This window comes from Littorina saxatilis, linkage group LG17 (genome assembly GCF_037325665.1).
Source record: "Littorina saxatilis isolate snail1 linkage group LG17, US_GU_Lsax_2.0, whole genome shotgun sequence".
In the NCBI taxonomy this organism is placed as follows: Eukaryota; Metazoa; Mollusca; class Gastropoda; order Littorinimorpha; family Littorinidae; genus Littorina; species Littorina saxatilis.
Genome location: NC_090261.1, coordinates 12,989,178 through 13,012,023, shown reverse-complemented (window position 1 = coordinate 13,012,023; position 22,846 = coordinate 12,989,178). Strand labels below are relative to the sequence as shown.

At 41.5% G+C, this 22,846-nt stretch overlaps 1 protein-coding gene across 1 annotated transcript in view; it reads right to left on the bottom strand.

The window, feature by feature from the left end:
* Window positions 1-13,988, bottom strand: part of LOC138952111 (1-phosphatidylinositol 4,5-bisphosphate phosphodiesterase beta-4-like) — a gene marked incomplete in the record, with an annotated part of 66,768 nt that extends 52,780 nt beyond the window's left edge. The window contains 4 exon segments of the mRNA XM_070323708.1: window positions 622-687; window positions 2,128-2,208; window positions 6,739-6,850; window positions 13,893-13,988. Of these exon segments, the coding sequence (XP_070179809.1) occupies window positions 622-687; window positions 2,128-2,208; window positions 6,739-6,822 (231 nt within the window).
* Between the last annotated feature and the right edge of the window lie 8,858 nt (window positions 13,989-22,846).

The window sequence follows — 22,846 nt, the reverse complement described above, 5'->3', positions numbered from 1 at the left end:
ACAGAGTTGATCAGTGCTGACCAACCGAACAAACGCGCGTAAGCCGTAGAGTGTATTCGGAAGTGGTTTCAGAATCTTGATACACCGTGACATTTGTGTGCCATCTGCTCCAATTTCCAAAGTGAGAGATTATGGATTTTATCGGGAAGAATATGCACGCGCAAGAAGCAAACACCACAAGAGAGCTGTACCGACTTTGTGATAAAGTCGAAGTTTACGTCGACCATTTCATTCTTTCTTTCAATGGGCCGTGCAAACACGTGAACACTTCTCGCTTTGGAAGCTACAAGTTGAACAAAACAGTTGTTTGGTGGTGCAAGAGACCGAGAATCGGCTTCGTGAAAACGTTTTTTGCATGAGTCTCAGATCGTTTTATTTCGCCCTTATGATGTTATTTTTAGTAGGGTTTATGAAGGGAATGATTGGGACTGACAACACGTTTCGCGTAATGTTTTTTCCGGCTTATCGTTTTTCGTGTTAAATGATCTCGACTGTACCTTTTATATAGCGCGAGTCCCAGCAATTGGCTCCAGGTGAATAATACGGAATAACAATCTAAAATGATACTTTGACTGAATCAGCCATTTCCATCATCTTAAAATGTGTAAGAGTGGTACTTACACTGATTTTGAGCACCATCCCAAGTCGGATATCGTTGACCTGTGAACACTCCAGCACCTGCCCCTCCTGAAACACAAAGCATGGAATGCGACACTGGGTTGTTTTGTGTGTGTATTGTACACATTAATCAATCAATCAATGAGTCTTATATCGCGCATATTCCGTGGGTACAGTTCTAGGCGCTCTGCAGTGATGCCGTGTGAGATGAAATTTTATACGGCCAGTAGATTGCAGCCATTTCGGCGCATATTTACCTTTCACGGCCTATTATTCCAAGTGACACGGGTATGGGTAGACAATTATTAACTGTGCCTAAGCAATTTTGCCAGGAAAGACCCTTTTGTCAATCGTGGGATCTTTAACGTGCACACCCAATGTAGTGTACACGGGGGGAGGTTCGGACACCGAAGAGAGTCTGCACACAAAGTTGACTCTGTGAAATAAATTTCCGCCGAACCTGGGATCGAACTCACGCTGACAGCGGCCAACTGAATACAAATCCAGCGCGCTACCAACTGAGCTATATCCCCGCACCAAATGAAACACACACACACACACACACACACACACACACACACACACACACACACACACACACACACAAGACATGAACAAAAACACACATACGTACAAAGTTATCACTATCAGTACACACACACACACACACACACAAGACATGAACCACAACACACACACACACACACACACACACACACACACACACACACACACACACACACACAAGACATGAACAAAAACACACATGCAAAGTTATCACTATCAGTACACACACACACACACACATGCACACACACACACAAGACATGAACCACAACACACACACACACACATGCACACACACACACAAGACATGAACCACAACACACACACACACACACACACACACACACACACACACACACACACACACACACACACACACACACACACACACACAAGACATGAACCACAACACACAGCGTTATCATTATCAGTATACTAGTGCTCCATCATCACCAGTCCAAATCTCTTCAGAAACATTAGCATTCACCTTTCCAGCACTGCTAGAATAGGTCATGACTCGCTGTCTCAAGTACATGTACTGAGCTAGATATCATGCTGAGAGACTTCATCAATTACACTCCACAGGTACATATGAGAGAGAGAGAGAGAGAGAGAGAGAGAGAGAGAGGGGGGAGGAGAGGGAGAGAGAGGGGGGGAGAGGGAGGTTGAGAGAGGGAGAGAAAGAGAGAGAGAGGGAGATATAGGGGGAGAGAGGGGGGAGGGAGGGAGGTGGAGAGAGGGGGAGAGAGAGAGAGGGAGGGAGGGAGAGAGAGGGAGAAAGAGAGAGAGAGAGGGAGAAAGAGAGGGGGACAGGGAGGGGGAGATAGAGAGGAAGAGAGAGAGAGAGAGAGAAAGAAGGAAAGAGAGATAGAGGGGGATTCAGACAGACAGACATTTACAAGAAAGCACCACACAGCAAAAGTAAATAAATAAAGTTCTTACCCTTCCATCACTCTTCCAGTAGATAAAGAATCCATATTGATCAACCTTGACTGTGCAGTTGGGTTCAAATGCACCACACTCCTGAAACAATTTGCAAACATACAACAGATGATGATTCAAACATCTTTAAAACAAAACAAAAATAAAATAAAAAGGTATCCAGTAGTAGCCTTTCTTGATAAAGATACAACAGATGATGATTCAAACATCTTAAAAATAAAAAATAAAAATAAATACAGTAGTAGCTCCTTTTTAAGAAAAGACTTCAATAAATCTGAAATACTGTATAATTTAGGCATTGAGACAGGGATCGAAGGCTTCTTTAAACGGAGGAACATTTTCTGAAAATATGAAAAGAAAGTCTGAGAGTGAGAAAATTTAGTCTCAATGAAGAGGGAGTTTTGAAATGATGATTGAGATTTACTGTACTGAACTAAAAGTACTATGTCTATGAAAGCGTGAAGAAATTGACTCTCCAGGGGGGAACCAATTTTCACCAGAGCAAATTGTGTTTGAGTGTAGCAATGTCTAAACTTTATTTGCACATCCACATCTAGGTTATTTCACAGAATAATATATACATTTTTGAAAAGTTTATTGGAAAAAAAGAAACATATGGCCAATAGAGAGTGTCTGTGTTTTATTAAACTAACTAGCAGTTAAGCCCGGCTTCGCCCGGGAGTAAGCGGAGCCCTGTAGCAATTTAAGACGCTCGCTATCCCATTATCATTAGCTTTACCTCCTTTGTTTGGATACAAAAAAAGAGTTATCTCCCTTACCTTCTAGAAATTTCCGGAACTGTCCAGTTAATTTTTCTTTCTTCATTTCTTCCCCTCAAAGGAGCAATAGCGAGTCTCTAATATCACTGGCATGATGTGCTTGCTACAGGTGAACAGTAGGCACTGAACTGGTCTTGCGCCATATAGGCTGTATTCAATAAATGGGAGGTCCATAATCTGAGAAAGGAAACAATGAATCAAGAAACTAAAACCCAGGTGCACATCTGCGGCACCTAGGGAGTGTACGTGCACACTATCTTGTTCCTGCCTCTTGCCATCTCAGAGGTATGGCGACCACAGACAAAAAAGAGTTATCTCCCTTACCTTCTAGAAATTTCCGGAACTGTCCAGTTAATTTTTCATTCTTCATTTCTTCCCCTCATAGGAGCAATAGCAAGTCTCTAATATCACTGGCATGATGTGCTTGCTACAGGTGAACAGTTATCTCCCTTACCTTCTAGAAATTTCCGGAACTGTCCAGTTAATTTTTCATTCTTCATTTCTTCCCCTCATAGGAGCAACAGCGAGTCTCTAATATCACTGGCATGATGTGCTTGCTACAGGTGAACAGTAGGCACTGAACTGGTCTTGCACCATATAGGCTGTATTCAATAAATGGGAGGTCCATATTCTGAGAAAGGAAACAGTGAATCAAGAAACTAAAACCCAGGTGCACATCTCCTAGGGAGTGTACGTGCACACTATCTTGTTCCTGCCTCTTGCCATCTCAGAGGTATGGCGACCACAGACAGACAGACACACAGACAGACACTCTCTTTTATTATATGTATAGATTCTGATCGACAGCCACACAGAGTGAGAATCAGGAATGCATGAGACTGAGTACCAGGACTCACGAGAAAAAGTAAACGGTTGCATGCTTGTGATTATTTGTTTTGAGCATAGCAATTCTAAGCTTGGCGTAACACTAGCGTAGCCATTTGTCTTAAAATGTAGCATGGTATGCTGAAAGGGTAGCAGTTGGCAGCTCTGCAAATGACAAATTATATGACCTTTTTTATGCTGAACACATCAAATGACAGACTTTGTACTTAACTTTTGATCTTAACTCTATACCTGTATCGTAAATTTCTACACAGTCTCTTAAAATGTGAGCTCAAACTGAAAGGCATCTTGTCTATGGTTTGCATAAATTTTTTAAAAAAACCGAAAAATATGCATCATTTTTTCACAGGGGAAAGTGAAGGGAAGTGGAATACTGTTATTCAGTGAAACAATTTGACAATAAAACTTCAGATAACAGAACTGAGCCAGATATATGACAGCTGAACAAGCAAAATGTTGGCTTCACCCTGAACGAACAAGATAAACAATGGCTGCACACAGATGGCCCAGGAAACCTTTCAGGACTGTTAAAAGGGCACAATCATAGGCAGCAGGTATAAAAGCCCCCACTCATTGACTCATGGTACAACAATCAGTATCCACGGCAACGTGCACCTCACAGATGTTTAATGGAGTCTGCCACAAAGTGATCTTTCTTTCTTTATTTGGTGCTTTACGTCGTTTTCAACCACGAAGGTTATATCGCGACGGGGGAAGGGGGGAGATGGGATAGAGCCACTTGTCAATTGTTTCTTGTTCACAAAAGCACTAATCAAAAATTTGCTCCAGGGGCTTGCAACGTAGTACAATATATGACCTTACTGGGAGAATGCAAGTTTCCAGTACAAAGGACTTAACATTTCATACATGTACTGCTTGACTAAAATCTGTACAAAAATTGATTATATTCTATACAAGAAACACTTAACACTAAGGGTAAAAGGAGAAACAGAATCCGTTAGTCGCCTCTTACGACATGCTGGGGAGCATCGGGTAAATTCTTTCTCGTCCCAACCAATATGGGACTCCCCCTAACAGGGGGGGTCACAAAGTGATGAGAAGACACCCGCTAAAATAAACAATGACTGCATGCTGATTGTTTATCTGTCCATCTACAACCAGATTCTGCCGACAATGCACCGAACCATTTGCTGCTAATGGCAATAGTTGGTCAGGCCAAAAAGAAAAATATGTCTGTTTCCGATAACCCGACCGACCCTATTTTTAAGCGCCGACCCTAAAGTTTTTTTTCGCTGATCGCACACACACAAACAAACAAAAATTAAAAATATGAAGTCAAGTATACTTTATTTACTTTCAAAATATATCTAGGTCAAAAACATGTGCTAAATAATTGTAAGTAAACTAAGGAAGCGTTAAAAAAACAAAAAACAAAACGTAAAAAGACGTTAACAAAACGTAAGAAAAAGGTAAAAAAACACACAAAAAAACGACCGACCGACCCTATTTTTTTTGGCGATGTTACCGGAAACAGACATATTTTTCTTTTGGGCCTTATCGTTCACTGCAATTCCACTTCTATATACTATATACGGCTTGTGTGTGTCTGTCTGTCTGTCTGTGTGTTCACGATTCACGGCCAAAGTTCTCGATGGATCTGACTCTACTTCTTCCCGGCGAAGCCGTACCCGGCGAAGTGGGTATTCATCTAGTATAGACATACATGACAAAAGGTAATTTAATGTCACTTTAATACACACTATAAAAAAAAACCAAGAGCGATAGACAAAGAACACGCTCTGTCAACGTGTCTGGGGCACTTAGCAAGCACAAAAACATCAGTCGCTTTCCTGTATTTTTACTTAGTTTCTTGCATCTGTAAGTTTATTCTCCGACACGTCAAATCAAACCACAGGTCCATTTCCTGTAAGATCGGCATAACTGATTTTGTTTTGGTTTGTAAGACATCAAGTGTGAATCTTTAATCTGTAGTTCTTCTCTCTGTTCTGTCGTCTGTCTTCTTCTTTTTACTGATTTTTGTGCCTGAGGAAAACCCCAGTGGTCGAAACGTCGTGCTTTGTTATTGGTTTCATCTTCGTTAAACACGTGAGCATAGTTTTTTTTGGTCTTTTTGTTTCTGGCTCCCACGCGCATTCCCCACTGTTCTGCTTTCAGCACAACTGTTTTCTGTGTTAAACTAAGTTTTAGCATCTATAGATCTTACACTCTCCATAGACAGGAATGGTAGAAAGCCTATACTCTGAGGTTCTTGCATTTGTAAGTTTATTCTGACATCAAAACAAACCACAAATCTATTTCCAGTAAGTCCAAATGTTTTCTCATACACAAACTAAAACCACAGGTCCATTTCTTGTAAGGTCAGTAAAAATGTTTTCTCAGTTAAAACTAATAATCCCAGCATAGATCAACACTGTACATGGGCGGAAATGAAAGTCAGCCTGAATGCTCGAAGGCAAGGGTATGGGCTGCACTGAGAAAAAACAACTAGCAGTCATTAAGGCAGAAAAAAATAATCAAATATTTTTTTTTTTAATGATGTAGATTGAGCAGGTACATCACGGTAACTAAATATATTAATAAACATTCCCCTGAAACATGATTTGTTTGAAATATCCCCTGTGTAACACGAATGGCAATCATTTCTTTTGCTGGGGGGAATAGTTCCGTCAGCAGACAGAATTATTGATTCAATTTAGCTCATCTCTGGTGTGCCGCTGGCTTTAATTATAATGACTTTAAAGGAATCAAGCTAGTTTTCAAAACACAAACTTCCCTGATGTAATTTCAAGAATGCAAAACTGCAACGTTGCAAATAAGAAAAGTAAGAAAAGAAATGGCTAACCCTCATCCTAGTAGCTGAAATATGCTGAATAAAACCAAGGATTTCATTTGCCAATGTTTTTAAAATAATACAAAACAAGAATAAGAAAATAAATAATAATAATGAGGATATTTATACGGCGCAAATCCTAATACAGTTATAAGTGCCTCATAAATGCCTTACCTCATCCCAGCAGTCGAAAACGCCGCCAGACTGTAACGGCTCTGGCACTGGTATCCGCCAGTTGAATTCAAACTGCTTGGTCATCTGCCAACAGCTGTCCCCACACTAAGTCCTGCCAACCAAAACATACTTCACATTGCACTGATCGTTCTAGGTATTTTCACACTGCTTTTTCTTCACGAATAGTATGTAGTACTTACTACAAATCCTTGCTCACACACACAAAAAAGACGCTCTTGTGTGAACAATCAACATTGATGACTCAAATAATACAGTGATTAGGTTACATTTGTGCAGAAAAGCCCTGCCAAAAAAAATGTCAAATATTAGGTCTATAACCGGTTGCTGGTCTTGTTTTCGCTCTCAGTACATCCAGATTTCAACCAGTAAGATACCAGAATAAAGCGGTTAATGTTATCCCTGAAAGTGTACACTATAACTTAAGCTACTTGACTCTACAGCCTTTCCTTTCTTGTAGTAATTTTTGCATCAGTCTTAAATAATGTCAGTAACTCTAATGAGACTTGTGAGCACTTACGTTTTAATATAATTAGTATCCACAAATAATTTTAAGCCATAAATTTATTCACATTTGAATAGAGCGTTTGAATCCAGTGTACCAGCCTTATTTACAAAAATGAAAAAAGTATGTGCATAACTGCAGAAGTTCAACAACAAAATCCAAAAATAATCAGACACAAATTATTCATTGCGACACAGGATCTGATAAATTCCAGAGAGTGTGGGTATTTGACCAATTTGCAACACCTGCATGCAAACCAATTACTGATCTAACGCAACGAGCTCTAGCTCTGATGTAAAACATTGACAACTCTACGAATTTTTCTGACACTGGAAGTTTATCCCTGTATTACCAAGATACTTGGTAGTGTTTCTTGCAACCATCCAATTCATACATAAGTTAAAATATATATATATACACACAATCCAAAAATGGTGGAAATGCAGGGTCCAGTACGCAGTACATGTATACATCTGGTAGAACACTGATTTTCCATGCCATCTGAGTCATCCATTATCATGACAACTTTATGGAACAATATATCAATGTCGCTGTCAAATGTATTTGAAAAAAAGAAATGATTTACGGCTGACAACACCTTGCCGCTCATTACATGCAGTCGGATCACACAAAAATCTGCTCATTGTCACCTAGCTGCCCGCAACTGTGAATCAGTCTGCGCTTAACGCTAACAGCTGCTGGCGGAGGCAGAATTGTAATCTAAGCAAATTAATGGATACAGTAAATAACCTCTTGAAAGCCTTGCGGTTTTGTGCACCGTTTCATTCCTGAATCACGAAGCACCAAAACGAAAGAAAATACTTCGAAGAGCTTGAAGCGCAAAAAGGATTATACACAGAACTCCTTTGTTTTGGATTTCCGCAAGTACAAGCGATGTCTTGTGTACGAATTTCATTCACCTACCTACTCACACAATGTTCAAGAAGCACCAAAAACAGAAAAGAAAAAAACAGAAGAGGCCGAAGCACAGTATTAGCTGTTTACTGTGTGGAGATCTACAAGTATACAAGCCAACAGGTTTAAGCACAACACAAGCTCTCACAGCCTGACCAGGGCATGTAAACTTTCCATCAAATGTTCCACCTGCTTGAACAGATCCATCTGGGGTACAGCCGCAGGCTTCAGGATTTACATCCTGATCCATTCAATACCGCTCAAAATAGACAAAGAAAGTTCTAGGTAAACAAATGTTCGTGAACATGCCTGCATATGTCTTTAAACTTCTGCAGATGTGTTTACATAATTTAGAACTTGTAGCTCTCTGTATGCCTCAAAACGGGAACAGAGTGATGATAAATGTTTTCCTGTAAGAAATCTGATGTACCCATTTTAGCTTTTGACAATGGTATTAATAATTTTATTATTATTTAGAATAGAATATATATTCCAACCTTCCAGGTCTGAACAATATAAGGTAGACACACCCCCCCCTCATGCAATCAGTCAATGACACATTGATTAATGCTTCAATAAGCCAGTGACCAAGCCCCCCCCCCCCCCCCCGTTTTTTTTCTCTCGACTTTCTCCCTTTAAATACACTGCTTCTTCTGACCCCAATGTAAGACTTTCTCCCTTTAAAAACATTACTTCTTCACATTTTGTGTTCATAACCTCTGTAAGTTTACCTTCACTTAATTAATGTAAGACTCCTTGTTCAACTTCAAGTGTAAGATATGATACAGTCGAACCTTCCTCTGCGACCCCCTCTTTATAACAACCACCTGTCCATTACAAGCACCAAAAAGAATTCCACACATTGGTTTATTCTCTTATCTCTATAATTCACCTTTTCACAGCGACCACCTATCTACAACGGGCATTTTTTTCTCACTCCATTGGATGGACAGGCTTGACTGTAATGATGATTTTCACAGATTTTTTTAGGGGTTCCACTGTATAGCTTTTACTAAAACAGAGTGCATTCAAACTTAGCATGCACCAGCAAAAATATTTTAATATTTTGCAAAAAGCCTTTCAATGTAACCCTCTACCTGGTAATTTTTATAACACCTTAAAAAATTGAAATGTAAGGGCAGATGCAATCTATGTTCAACAAATAAATCAAAATAGCAGGTGTACTGCTGCGGAAAGTGGGATTTTCTTAAGCAAAAAAACCATTTGTTTCAAGTGTAGAAAGAAACGCATTTAAACACTTGTAGACTGACACTTTTAATGCCAAAAAATGAACATAAAATTAGGCCCGGGGGACAAACAAGAAAAACATTGGAGGGAGATGATGAAGTTGCTACGACACAAAAACAACCAAGGCAACTGTTGCTAAAATGAATCGATCCAGGGATGTTTCTACCAACTCCTAAGACTTTTGTTAACAGGCTGTACCTCTTTTTCTCTTTTCACTCTTTGGTAAAAGAGATGAGGGGGCTCAGCCAGGCCTAATTTTTCTGCATTATAAATTAATAACATATATTTTCTGTGTGTGTGTGTTTTTTGTGGTGTTTTTTTCTTAGTGAGCAGACGGCACTTGTTTTCTGTAAAATACTGTTAAGATGTGCTTCGGCGTCCTTTGATCTCTGAATTGCTAAAGAATATGTAACAGAAACCATAGTGATAATGACATGTACATGCAATGCAAATGAGACGTAGTAATAATGATATGTACATGTAGTTCAAATGAGACGTAGTCATAATGACACGTGTGCCTTGTGCTAATAGCGCTATGTGTTGTTTTTGTCATTTTGTGTCGATTTCATGCATGCATGGGTACGCAGCCATGCAAAAGCAAATTGGCACAAAAAACAAAAATATCTCACTCTCGGCATCTTCAAAGTGCGTCTTCTTCTCTCTTTTTTTTTGTGTGGAGGAGGGCTGAGAGAGGGGAGGGGTAATGGGACTGGTGTTTGTGTGTGCTAAAACCAAAAGTTTACCAGATTTCTTTGAATTTGTTTGTGTTTGCACTGTACACACATCGTTTTGGCCATTATGTCTCCTAGCTTCCACACACATGTCATTGTCAATGTGAACAAGTAATTATAGAATCTTTAACGTGTGTAGTCATCTTTTTGCTAACTTAGTGCACAAGAAGGCAGAACATGCACCTCATGAGCACCTGCACTTACAAAAGTTGACTCTACAAAAAATATTCCTTGTACGTGGATCAGGAGTCAAACCAGCACTATAGATCCCTGCAGCCCTACACTAACCACATCCTTCAGTTTTGATGCTTCATCAGTCTTAATCAGTGGAATTTTAATGTAAACATTTATTTTTGTTTTGCATTATGCCCTTGAATGACACATAACCTCAAGTGCGGCATATCCTTCCTGCACACAAGCCATTCCTTTATCTCTTCTGTTCACATTTGCTGTCAACATCCTCTATTTATAAGCAGCAGTAGACTCCAAAATTGTTTTTCTTTGCATGATCATCCGCATGTAATTTTGTAAACATCCTAGAAGGTTCCCAATGCTGAGGGCAGAATACCACTGCCGCATTAACCTTCACCTAGATGGTTCCCAATGCTGAGGGCAGAATACCACTGCCTCATTAACCTTCACCTAGATGGTTCCCAATGCTGAGGGCAGAATACCACTGCCTCATTAACCTTCACCTAGATGGTTCCCAATGCTGAGGGCAGAATACCACTGCCTCATTAACCTTCACCTAGATGGTTCCCAATGCTGAGGGCAGAATACCACTGCCTCATTAACCTTCACCTAGATGGTTCCCAATGCTGAGGGCAGAATACCACTGCCTCATTAACCTTCACCTAGATGGTTCCCAATGCTGAGGGCAAAATACCACTGCCTCATTAACCTTCACCTAGATGGTTCCCAATGCTGAGGGCAGAATACCACTGCCTCATTCACCTTCACCGGATCACGCTTTGGACCAAACAGGCCGGATGATGTGGGTCGTGTACGACCCATACTTTCCAAAGAAGGATTCAACGTACAAAGTATGGGTCGTACACGACCCACGCCATCTGAATAGGAATAAACGTTTTGCCGCATCTTTGCCGAGTATTAGGGTCGTATACGACCCATGCTATCCGAATAAGGATAAACAGCGTAAAATTCCTTATGTAATTCCATATGGGTTGTCCACAACCCACATTATCCGGACTGTTTAGTTAAAATTACGTCATCGTTTTGTTTGTTTTTTTACAAAGATAATCTTTCAAAAGTTGGGCAATGGGAAGGTTGTAACTTGTATGGTGATTGGAGATTACATGAAGTCTCAATTAAAAACTCCAAATAGTTTCAGAGATAAATAGAGAATACTACATGGCTTGCTGTGTCGTACCAGATTTACACGAGGTTTTTTTTTTTAAATATTGAACTGCGAGCGAAAGCGAGCTGTTCACTATTTGAAAAAGCAACGAGTGTAAATCTGGTACAACACAGCAAGCCATGTAGTATTCTGTTTATCCTACATACTGTACTTACGTGTATTTTACTGAAAATGTCCTGCATTCGAGGCAGCTAAATTGAAGACGCTTGTTTTGGAACCTCGATCTCTTCTAAAGCCTCGTGCAATCTATTACGTCAAAGCAAAGAAACGTCACTCTGAAAGTGTGGCGTGACGTGTTAGTTCTAAAGATTCATCGAGGGTAATTAGCGAGCACAATTTGTGTTTCTATAATGACGTTTGTCTCGGTGACTTTGGCATCATAAGCAGTGAAAAAACAGGCCCTGCCAGACTTGCTTGACATGACCTCATTTACATGATATACACACGTGTGATTTGAACGATTATTATCTCACGGGTGTCTCTCTCACGTATGTAGGATAAAGATGATTTTGTGATGCTCTGGGTCGTCCACGACCCACAGTAAAGGTTAAACTTGTAGCAGTAATCCACGGTATCACTTTAGTCAATCAATGACAAGAAACTCAGAAGCAGCACAACACTTTTTTTCAGTGCACACTTCCTAAGCTAAATGCGTTTCATGCTTACTAATGCTTACTAATTCTAATGAGACAATTAATCCTCAGTGTGTCGAATTCAAAACCTTCAAACTTCTTACTCGATTCGTTTCAATGCACATTTATGATGCAGCACATTGCATTGCAGTCAATTAATTAAGTAATCTAAACCTCCTCGATTGATCTCCGCTCTTTTGTACAAAGTTGAGGAATTATCAGACTAGCAGATCAGGTAAGACAGTGCATAAAAATGTGGCTGATAAGCGTGCGCTTAAAAAATTCTTGAGTATTTGATGAAGACGTATGTACACATGTACATTTACTGCTTATGTGTGAATACATTACCAGTCTATGTATTGTGAGTGAGACAGAGAACGAAAGAGCGTGTGCATGTGTTTGAGTATGTATGAGTGAATGATCATTCATGTGTGTGTCACTAAAAGGAAAATATGTTGTCATAGATCTCCATGTCTAACACAATAGTCCCCTAGCTATTCACTAGCAGCAGGCTCCCTCATGGCAAAATAAAGAAACCTTGCTGCCTAGTGATGTCTTACATCATACATTTTCACTGTTAGCAAACAATGCAATGCAAAAGTTGTCTTCAGTTTTTCACAAAGCTTCCTCGCATTGAAAGTGTATCCAGTTGACCAGGAACAATGGCGACAGAACAATGCATCAAATCAATTGTTGAGACAGTTGGGTCAGGTGTTTTTTTAACAACCAGTGGCTTTTTTCCACCAAAGTGAGCATAGAGATTTGGAGCTCGGGTCTCTAAATTATCCTTTACCTTTTACTTTCAGCGACTGACACTGACAATTATAATTTACGTTCTCAATGTACTGCAAAACTGAAAGTAAGAACTACAGACCTTTTCCTTCTCAGAAAACCATGCACTTTCTCGAGATGCAAAGACAGAAAGAGCAAAATAAACGCATAATAATATAGTCAGAATAATTATAAAGCAGAACAGTGAGTTATACTTATACTAATTTTGAGTCTTCGATCTGGTGCAATTGTTATTAACGTAAACAATTGATTTGTGTAAACCTGAAATAAAAGAGTTTGGCTGAACACTTACGATTACACTCTAAGCTTAGACCTAGTTTCACCACAAGAAAAACAAAAAGTGTAGGTCAATCTTGTTATAATCAACGATGTGGCCTGCAGTGCCAGTAATCCACAGCAGCGGAAAGCGTACATACTGTACTTAAAATTCACGTGCAGTATGCGCGTCGAAAAATTGTCGACTTACACACTAAAAATCCCATGTGTATTGCAGAAGTGGGTGATGATAACGTGGATGAAACACTTGCCTTGACCATTGACAACACTAAGACTAACACTGTGACAGCACCTTCTCAGAAAATAGCGATCCATGAAAACCCAGGCTCAGTCAGCGAATGCACTGCGCAACTTCCAGACATGCTTCACTGAACACGGCAACTTCGCAATCACCTTCATCCGCATACTGCACGCTCTCACAGCAATCGCATTAATATTGTACAAGGGGATAAACGACGCAGTCAGAATAATCGACAGAACGCTCAGATCAAACCCTCGCCTTACGCAGCCGGGCATGCGGGGAGGCCGAAAAGGGGGAGGAGGATGACCGATGCCGAACTCAGCATCTCCCGCAGCATTCACTCGCACACATCCATGCAGGCAGAAACGGAGCTAAAACCTCATAGCACGAAAAGAGTAAGCACAACACCAATCATCACCTATGAAATCGGTGTCATCCTCTCCGACGTACAGTCAACTGCACCACATTTTTCTTACAATTCCTCAGTTTCGGCTCCTCAGTCTGCCATATTAGTTTCCAGATTTTAATGTTGACATCTACAGCCAATCAAAATACAGACGCTGGTCACATGACCTATTCTCATCTTGAAGGTTTCTGCGGTTGTGTGCAGTTCTACGGACATTCCGCAGAAGCCGATGTGCGCAATGGATCTGCGGAATGCGAACACACTATCTCAAATTCTGTCTTTTTCTCTGTCGCTGTTTCTGGTTTTTCTCCCTGGGGATATTATGTGTTTGCAAAATAAATACGGCGGGTAGACCAGGCGAAAACACGGGTAACGCCAAGGGGAGTTAAAGTCCTAAGGCCCTTGAAGATCATCACAGTCACTTTGTTTCTATGTGTGTTTTTGTGTGTGTGTGTGTGTGTGTTTGTGTGTTTGCTTTACATTTAGTCAAGTTTTGAGTGAATGTTTTCAGATAGACCAGGAATCATGAGACGAGCCGGTAGTGGCGTGTGTGTGTGTGTGTGTGTGTGAGTGTGTGCCTGTGTGTATATGTCACGTGTCACGAGTCGTGTGTGTGTGCCAGTCAGTGTGTGTGTGAGTCAAACCTATACACCCCCGAACTATGATAAGGGGGTGTACAAATTACCGAGGAGGGACACTGCTGCTCGGATGCGAGGACATAACAAAAAAACAAACAAAATTAACAGAAGGAGGAGTGAAGGCTCTCGGGTACTCACAAAACAGAGGAAAGCACTTACTAACAAAGATAATTGACTGGCTTTACGTTTCCTGTGTTTGTTATTACTCACCGACTTGCGCAACTGATTCAGTCATGTATTTGCCTTCTCAAAGCATTATATAATTCTCATAAAGATCATTTTCCTTCCTTCCGAGCGACGATGACGACGACGACGACGACGACAACAACAACAACAACCGTGACAACAACAACAACAACTTGACAACTGAATAACCGGAGCCGAATCGAGTCTGTCATTGCATGTTGATGTGCAGTCGAAAAGGTTCAAGCCCTTTTCATGTGTTTTGAGTTTTGTCTTTTTATCAGTTTATGTATTCGAGTTTTCGGCGATTGACCCCCCTCGCCCTCTCCCCTCCTCCGGTTATGCTGTATGTGAAACTGGACCCAGGTGCCTGAACTCGGTAAACAAAATTAATGATGGCCTGGGGAAATCTATGGACAGAGGTTTAGTCATGTCCTTGAAGTGCCAGAATGTCTGAATTTGTTTGCAAGTCATTCGTCATTCTCTGCCGGGAGCGTGAGGTCATTGTTGTGGTGAGGTTTACCGTAGTGACGTTTTGTGGTGAATATTCATGATTTTGATTGATGATAACCGCGTGTGCCGCGTGTGTGTGTGTGTGTGTGTGGGTGTGTTTTATTACCTGTTTTACATTTATGGAGGCCCAGTGTGCTTACGGTTTTATTCAGTTATTAGTGTGCTTTTTCAGTGTGTTGTTGTTGTTGTTGTTGTTGTTGTTGTTGTTGTTGTTGTTGTTGTTGTTGTTTGTTTGTTTGTTTGTTTGCTTCAAATTGAAATTGTGAAGCGCATGGAGCCATTTAAACGGGACTCGGGCTTTAAATATAAAAAATAATTATCATTAGTAGTAGCAGTAGTAGTACAATGTAGTGAGTAGTAGTAGTACAATGTAGTAGTAGTAGTAGTAGTAGTAGTAGCAGTAGTAGTAGTGCTACTACTAGTAGTAGTAGTAGTAGTAGTAGTAGTAGTAGTAGTAGTAATAGTAGCTTACGGTAGAAGTAGGCCTAGTTCTTGTGCAAGACAGACTTGACGGATCTATAGTAACTAATTTACAAAACTGTTTACAGACACAGGAAGGAAGGTACTCGTATGTTGTAACCGTCTGGCAAGGTTGTCACGTGCACAAGTAATGCAGGTGACGTTCGGTTATTTGTCTTTTTACATTTAGTCAAGTTTTGACTAAATGTTTTAACATAGAGGGGGAATCGAGACGAGGGTCGTGGTGTATGTGTGTGTGTGTGTGTGTGTGTGTGTGTGTGTGTGTGTGTGTGTGTGTGTGTGTGTGTGTGTCTGTGTCTGTGTGTGTGTGTGTGTAGAGCGATTCAGACTAAACTACTGGACCGATCTTTATGAAATTTGACATGAGAGTTCCTGAGAATGATATCCCCGGACGTTGGTGGTGTTTTTTTCGATAAATGTCTTTGATGACGTCATATCCGGCTTTTTGTAAAAGTTGAGGCGGCACTGTCACACCCTCATTCAGTTTTCAATCAAATTGATTGACATTTTGGCAAAGCAATCTTCGACGAAGGCCGGACTTTGGTATTGCATTTCAGCTTGGTGGTTTACAAAATAATTAATGAATTTGGTCATTAAAAATCGGAAACTTGTCATTAAAATAAAATAAAAATTAAACGATCCAAAAACAATTTCATCTTATTCTTCGTCATTTTCTGATTCCAAAAACATATACATATGTTATATTTGGATAACAAACAAGCTCTGAAAATTAAAAATATGAAAATTATGATTAAAATTAATTGTCCGAAATCGATTTAGAAACAATTTCATCTTATTCCTTGTCGGTCCCTGATTCCAAAAACATATAGATATGATTATGTTTGGATTAAAAACAAACTCAGTACGCTAAAGAGAATAGAGATACAGAAAAGCGTGTTCCTACTCAGCGCGACCACTACCGCACTATTCTGGCTTGTCGATTTCACTGCCTTTGCCACGAGCGGTGGACTGACGAAACTATACGAGTATGCGGTCTTGGTGAAAAAATGCAGTGCGTTCAGTTTCATTCTGTGAGTTCGACAGCTTGACTAAATGTTGTTATTTCGCCTTCCGCGACTTCAAGTTGTTTTCTGTTTGTTTGGGTTTTTTTTTTTGTTTTTTGTTTTTGCTGTCTGATGTGTATCCCTGTGACTGTGTTTTATAACGCTTGGTTACACTCTTTACGACAGCATGGAGCATTACACCGGCGCATTACCTGTCAGTTCAGCATTGACCTCAGTCGGTGTTAGGATGTAGTCAGCCATCCTGAACGCGGGTAGTCAGCGTGTCATCTGATTGTCTAGTGCTCGAAGAAAAAGATAAAAACAGAATGAGGAAGTTGAGGGGGAAATGAAGAGAAAGAAGAATTAAAACGAATCAAACATACAACATTTTAGTGTATCAATACAGAAGGAAAATCCATTAAACTACCCGGCCGCAGCTGCTGCAGATATCCGCCGAGACTCAACAAATAAAGAGAAACCAGTCCTATGAATTCTCAGCATGCAGCCCATTAGTGCATGGACGACACTCGCTGCTTCACGACCGGTCAGTGTAGGGAGGTAAAGAGCTGCAATACTTGTAATTGGTACAGTGGAACCCCCCTTGTCAGACCTCCACAAATCTGAGAAAGTCAGGTCTTAAAAAGGAGGGAGTCTTAAAATGGAGGTACATTTAACGAGGTTATGAACAGAAAATCTGAAAATAGGGTCTTAAAAGGGAGGGAGTCTTTAACCGAGGGGCCTTAAAAGCGGGGTTTCACTGTGGTACAGTCAAACCTGCCCCGGCAATCACCTCTTGATAACGACCACCTGCCCTTTACGACCACACCGAAGGATCCCCTTATTCGAAGTTCTTTTCTATAAACTTCACCTTTCCATAGTGACCGGCACCTGTCTTTAGTAACGACCACATTAATTGGTTGGTCCCTTGCATGGTCGTTATGGACAGGTTCAATTGTAGTTCATATCACTGAGGCGTGATATTTTTTTCCCGAAGGATTTCAGCGTTGACGCCGACTTTGTGTGGTGTAGGTGGTGGTGGCAGCTTCAGTGCTGTTTTTATATTTAGTCAAGTTTTGACTAAATATTTTAACATCGAGGGGGAATCGAGACGAGGGTCGTGGTGTATGTGTTTGTGTGTGTGTGTGTGTCTGTCTGTCTGTGCGTGTGTGTGTGTGTGTGTGTAGAGCGATTCAGACTAAACTACTGGACCGATCTTTATGAAATTTGACATGAGAGTTCCTGGGAATGATATCCCCGGACGTTTTTTTCTTTTTTTCGATAAATACCTTTGATGACGTCGCGTCATATCTGGGTTTTTGTAAAAGTTGAGACGGCACTGTCACACCCTCATTTTTCAATCAAATTGATTGAAATTTTGGCCCAGCAATCTTCGACGAAGGCCGGACTTCGGTATTGCATTTCAGCTTGGTGGCTTAAAAACTAATTAATGACTTTGGTCATTAAAAATCTGAAAATTGTAAAAAAAAAATAATTTTTAAAACGATCCAAATTTACGTTTATCTTATTTTTCATCATTTTCTGATTTCAAAAATATGTACATATGTTATATTTGGATAACAAACAAGCTCTGAAAATTAAAAAATAAGAAAATTATTATTAAAATTAAATTTCCGAAATCGATTTAAAAACAATTTCATCTTATTCCTTGTGGGTTCCTGATTCCAAAAACATATAGATGTGATATGTTTGGATTAAAAACACGCTCAGAAAGTTAACAAGTCGCGTAAGGCGAAAATACAACATTTAGTCAAGTAGCTGTCGAACTCACAGAATGAAACTGAACGCAATGCAACGCAGCAAGACCGTATACTCGTAGCATCGTCAGTCCACCGCTCACGGCATAGGCAGTGAAATTGACAAGAAGAGCGGGGTAGTAGTTGCGCTGGGAAGGATAGCATGCTTTTCTGTACCTCTCTTCGTTTTAACTTTCTGAGCGTGTTTTTAATCCAAACATATCATATCTATATGTTTTTGGAATCAGGAACCGACAAGGAATAAGATGAAAGTGTTTTTAAATTGATTTGGAAAATTTAATTTTGATAATAATTTTTATATATTTAATTTTCAGAGCTTGTTGTTAATCCAAATATAACATATTTATATGTTATTGGAATCAGCAAATGATGGAGAATAAGATGAACGTAAATTTGGATCGTTTTATAAAACATTTTTTTTTTTTTACAATTTTCAGATTTTTAATGACCAAAGTCATTAATTAATTTTTAAGCCACCACGCTGAAATGAAATACCGAAGTCCGGGCTTCGTCGAACATTACTTTACCAAATTTTCAACCAATTTGGTTGAAAAATGAGGGCGTGACAGTGCCGCCTCAACTTTCACGAAAATGACGGATGTAGTGTCCTCAATCTGAAACTGGTTTCTGTACCTGATAGTTGTAAGCCAGTGATAATGTAGTTCTACTAGATTCCGGTATTAAGGCAGACCCGGTATTAAGACAGACAAGATGGCTGCACGATTATCCATGTAAACAATGTACCATACCTCCAAAGAAAAGAACCCTTACAGTATTCTGAAACACACTAGCTGTGTTAGTACGTGTTGTATGCGTGTGTGAGAGTTCCACCTACACACTACACTACACCACTACATCTGGCGACGAGGATGTCATAATTCTGAAATAATTCATCATTGGCTTTCTGTACTGCTAAACATTAACAATGCTTTATAGCTGTTCATTCAAATAATTGACCAACATGATTATGACTTGAATCATACACTGTTAGATATCAAACAGAATGTCATGTTCTATATTGTCAATAAAACACTTGATGGTGATTCACTCAAGTTGATATGAACTTCATGTATTGTTTATCGTCCGGAATGTCACTCAGCGTTTCCTCAGCACAGGTTATTTATACATTGATTAAATTGACTAGAATGGGAGATTACAAACACAGGGTGACTAGACGTCGAAGTAATACTGAAAGGTTCAGCTTAGCTGCAATCAAGTCATTCGAAAACCGAAAATTGCTAGAAGAAAATAAGAAATGATTACTGTCTTTCTGTCTGGATTTTCCTTCTAACTGAGACTTTACATTATGCAAGTTTTGATTGTTCAGGGAACATAGTCCTTGAGGTAATGGGGTTTCTTGCGGATTTTCTGTGAGGGGTTGCTGGTACTGTCATCACTGGAGATGTTGGGGTCTTCTTCTTCTCTCCCTTCTTCATCAAGACGCTGTGGGGGGTCTATTGTCTTCTGAGGTGCAGGCGGGACTATTTTGAAAAAGGATGAATTTCTGGTGACTTGCCGATCATCAGAAGCAGCAGTCAGCATGGAGCCCTTCTTCGCTGTTACTTCCAGGGGTGCTGGGTTGTAGTAGGGCGTCAGCTTGGAGTCTCGCTTCTGTCTCACGAGGACAGTGTCTCCCACTTGGATTGGTGAGTCAGCTGCATGGCGGCGGGCGTCAGCGTAGACCTTCATCTTTTTCTTCATGACACCATCGTGTTGACGGATGGTGTCGTCCAATGGTGAAGTTGCGTTGTCTTCCAGTTGGGGAAGTTGCGTTTTAAGCTTTCGCCCAAGTAGAACTTCTGCGGGGCTGGTACCGGTGCTGCAGTGAGGAGTAGCTCGGTAACTGCGCAGAAACTTATACAGTTCTTGGCGCCACACCTTTCCTTCAACTTGCGCTGCCTGGATTGTTTTCTTCAGCATAGGCATGCAACGTTCGGCACCACCATTAGCTTGAGGCCACAGGGGGGTTATGGTCCTGTGCTTGAAGCCAAGGTAGCCTGCAAAGCGTTCAAAGTCACTGCCGTTGAAGGGGGGGCCATTGTCTGATTTGACGACGTCAGGAATGCCAAACCGGGAGAAAATGGCGTCGAGCTTGGGAATGACGGCCTTTGCTGATGTTGATGTTAATATCTCAACTTCTGGAAATCGTGAGTAGTCATCAGTGACGACAAGCAGATATTCTCCGGAAGGGAATGGTCCGGCGAAGTCGATGCTGACTTCAGACCAGGGATGCCGGGGCAGTGTGGTCATTTTCAGGGGCTCAGATGGGTGACTTGGGGTTGTGGACAAGCATGCCAGGCAGGACTTGACTTTATTTTCCACCAGTTGATCCATCTGCGGGAACCACACCTTCTCACGCAGGAGGCCCTTGGTTTTGATGATTCCTTGGTGACCTTCGTGAGCGATGTCTACTGTTCGCTGCTGGAGAGCTTGAGGAATCACGATGCGTTGGTTGCGTAGGAGAATACTGTGTTCTTCGCTGACAGATAGTTCGTCTCTGACTCGCTTGAAAATCTGGAACGCGGAGCTGTTGACGGCGGTATCTGTAGGGGGATGCCATTGGTTGTACTGAATGGCGTTGATCACTGCAAGTAGAGTCTTGTCTTTGCTCGTCGCAGCGGCAACTTCAGCGAGCGTCATCGCCTTGGGGATTGTGTGATCGATCAGGAATCTGATGTATTCTTCAGCCACCTTTGACGCATGTGTCGACTGTGCATCTGATGCTTGGACAGGGTGTCGGCTGAGGAAGTCTGCAGGATTCTTGCTGCCAGGCTGATACTGCAGCGTAAAGTTGTAACTCTGGAGGCGTAGGTTCCAACGCTCAATACGGGCTGACGTTCTTGACGTTGGTGAGTTGTAGATGACCTCCAGTGGCTTGTGGTCGGAGATGACAGTGAATTGACTTCCGTACAGGTAGAGGTGGAAATGTTCACATGCCCACACCACAGCTAGGGCTTCTCGCTCCGTTTGAGAGTACCTGGACTCTACGTCTGTGAGTGCGCGGCTGGCGTATGCAACGATGTGTCGAATATCTTTCTCATCGCGCTGGGCGAGGACAGCTCCAACACCGTTGGGGCCAGCGTCAACCACAACTTCTGTTGCCAGGTCAGGACTGAAGTAGGCCATGACGGTTGAGCTGGTTAGACGTGCCTGCAATTCTTGGACTGCTTTCTGGTGATCAGATGTCCAGTCCCAGGGAACGTCGTTGCGCGTCAGATCACGGAGAGGCTTGGTGATATTCGCATAGTCTGGAATGAAGCGAGCGATGTAGTTGGTCAGTCCAAGAAAGCTCCGTACCTCTTTGGCGTTGGCGGGAGTAGATGCCTTTTGGACTGCTTCTACTTTCTTGGGGTCTGGAGAGATGCCATTCTTTCCGAAGATGCAGCCGTAGAATTCAATGGAATCTTTGTTGAATTCACATTTCTTGTCATTCAGTGTCAGATTTCTCTCTCTGAGACGGTCGAAAACCTGCCTCACTGTCTTGTCGTGCTCCGCTTGCGTCTTCCCGTAGATCATGATGTCGTCGCTTGTGTTTAGAGCATCAGGTATGTCAGTCAGCATCTCCGAGATGTGATTCTGGAAAATTTCTGCTGCACTGGTCACACCAAAATTAAGCCTCTTGTAGCGCCTGAGTCCGACATGCGTTGAGAATGTTGTCATGTTCCTGGACTCTTCTTCTAGTTCAAGCTGGTGGTATCCAGAATTCAGATCCAGCTTGCTGAAAACTGTGGCTTCATTGAGTCTCATGAGGATGTCGTCGATGGTCGGCATTATGTGTCTGGTGCGTTTGATTGCCTGATTCGGTAGGCGCATGTCCACACATATTCTTATTTCGTCCGGCTTCTTCGGCTTTGGTGCCGCGACAATTGGAGATACCCATGGGGTAGGTCCATCGACTTTCTCGATGATGTCGAGGTTTTCAAGACGCTCCAGTTCTTGCTCAACCTTCTTTCGTAGATGGTAAGGTATGCGTCGATGTGGTTGTGCTGTTGGTTGCACAGACTCGTCAACGTACAGCTTGACCTTGACGTCTTTCATCTTGCCCATGCCTGTGAAGAGGTCGCTGTATTCAGTGCGTAGCCCGTTGGTCGCTTCGCCTGAAGTAGAGAAGGCAAAGCTGATGAGGTTAAGCTTTTGGGCGGTTTCCGCACTCATCAGGTTGTTGCCGACAGCTCCGTCGCAGGATTTCACGATGTAAAATACGGCAGAGGTTTGAATGTCCTTGAACCTCACCGTAAGGACGGCTTGACCTCGTACCGGAAGCGGGGTACGTGATCCATAGGCGTATATCGCTGGACATGACGCAGATGAAGTTAGCTTGCGACGTGACGACTGGATGCTCTCAAAAGCCTGTTCTGTCAGGATGTTGACCG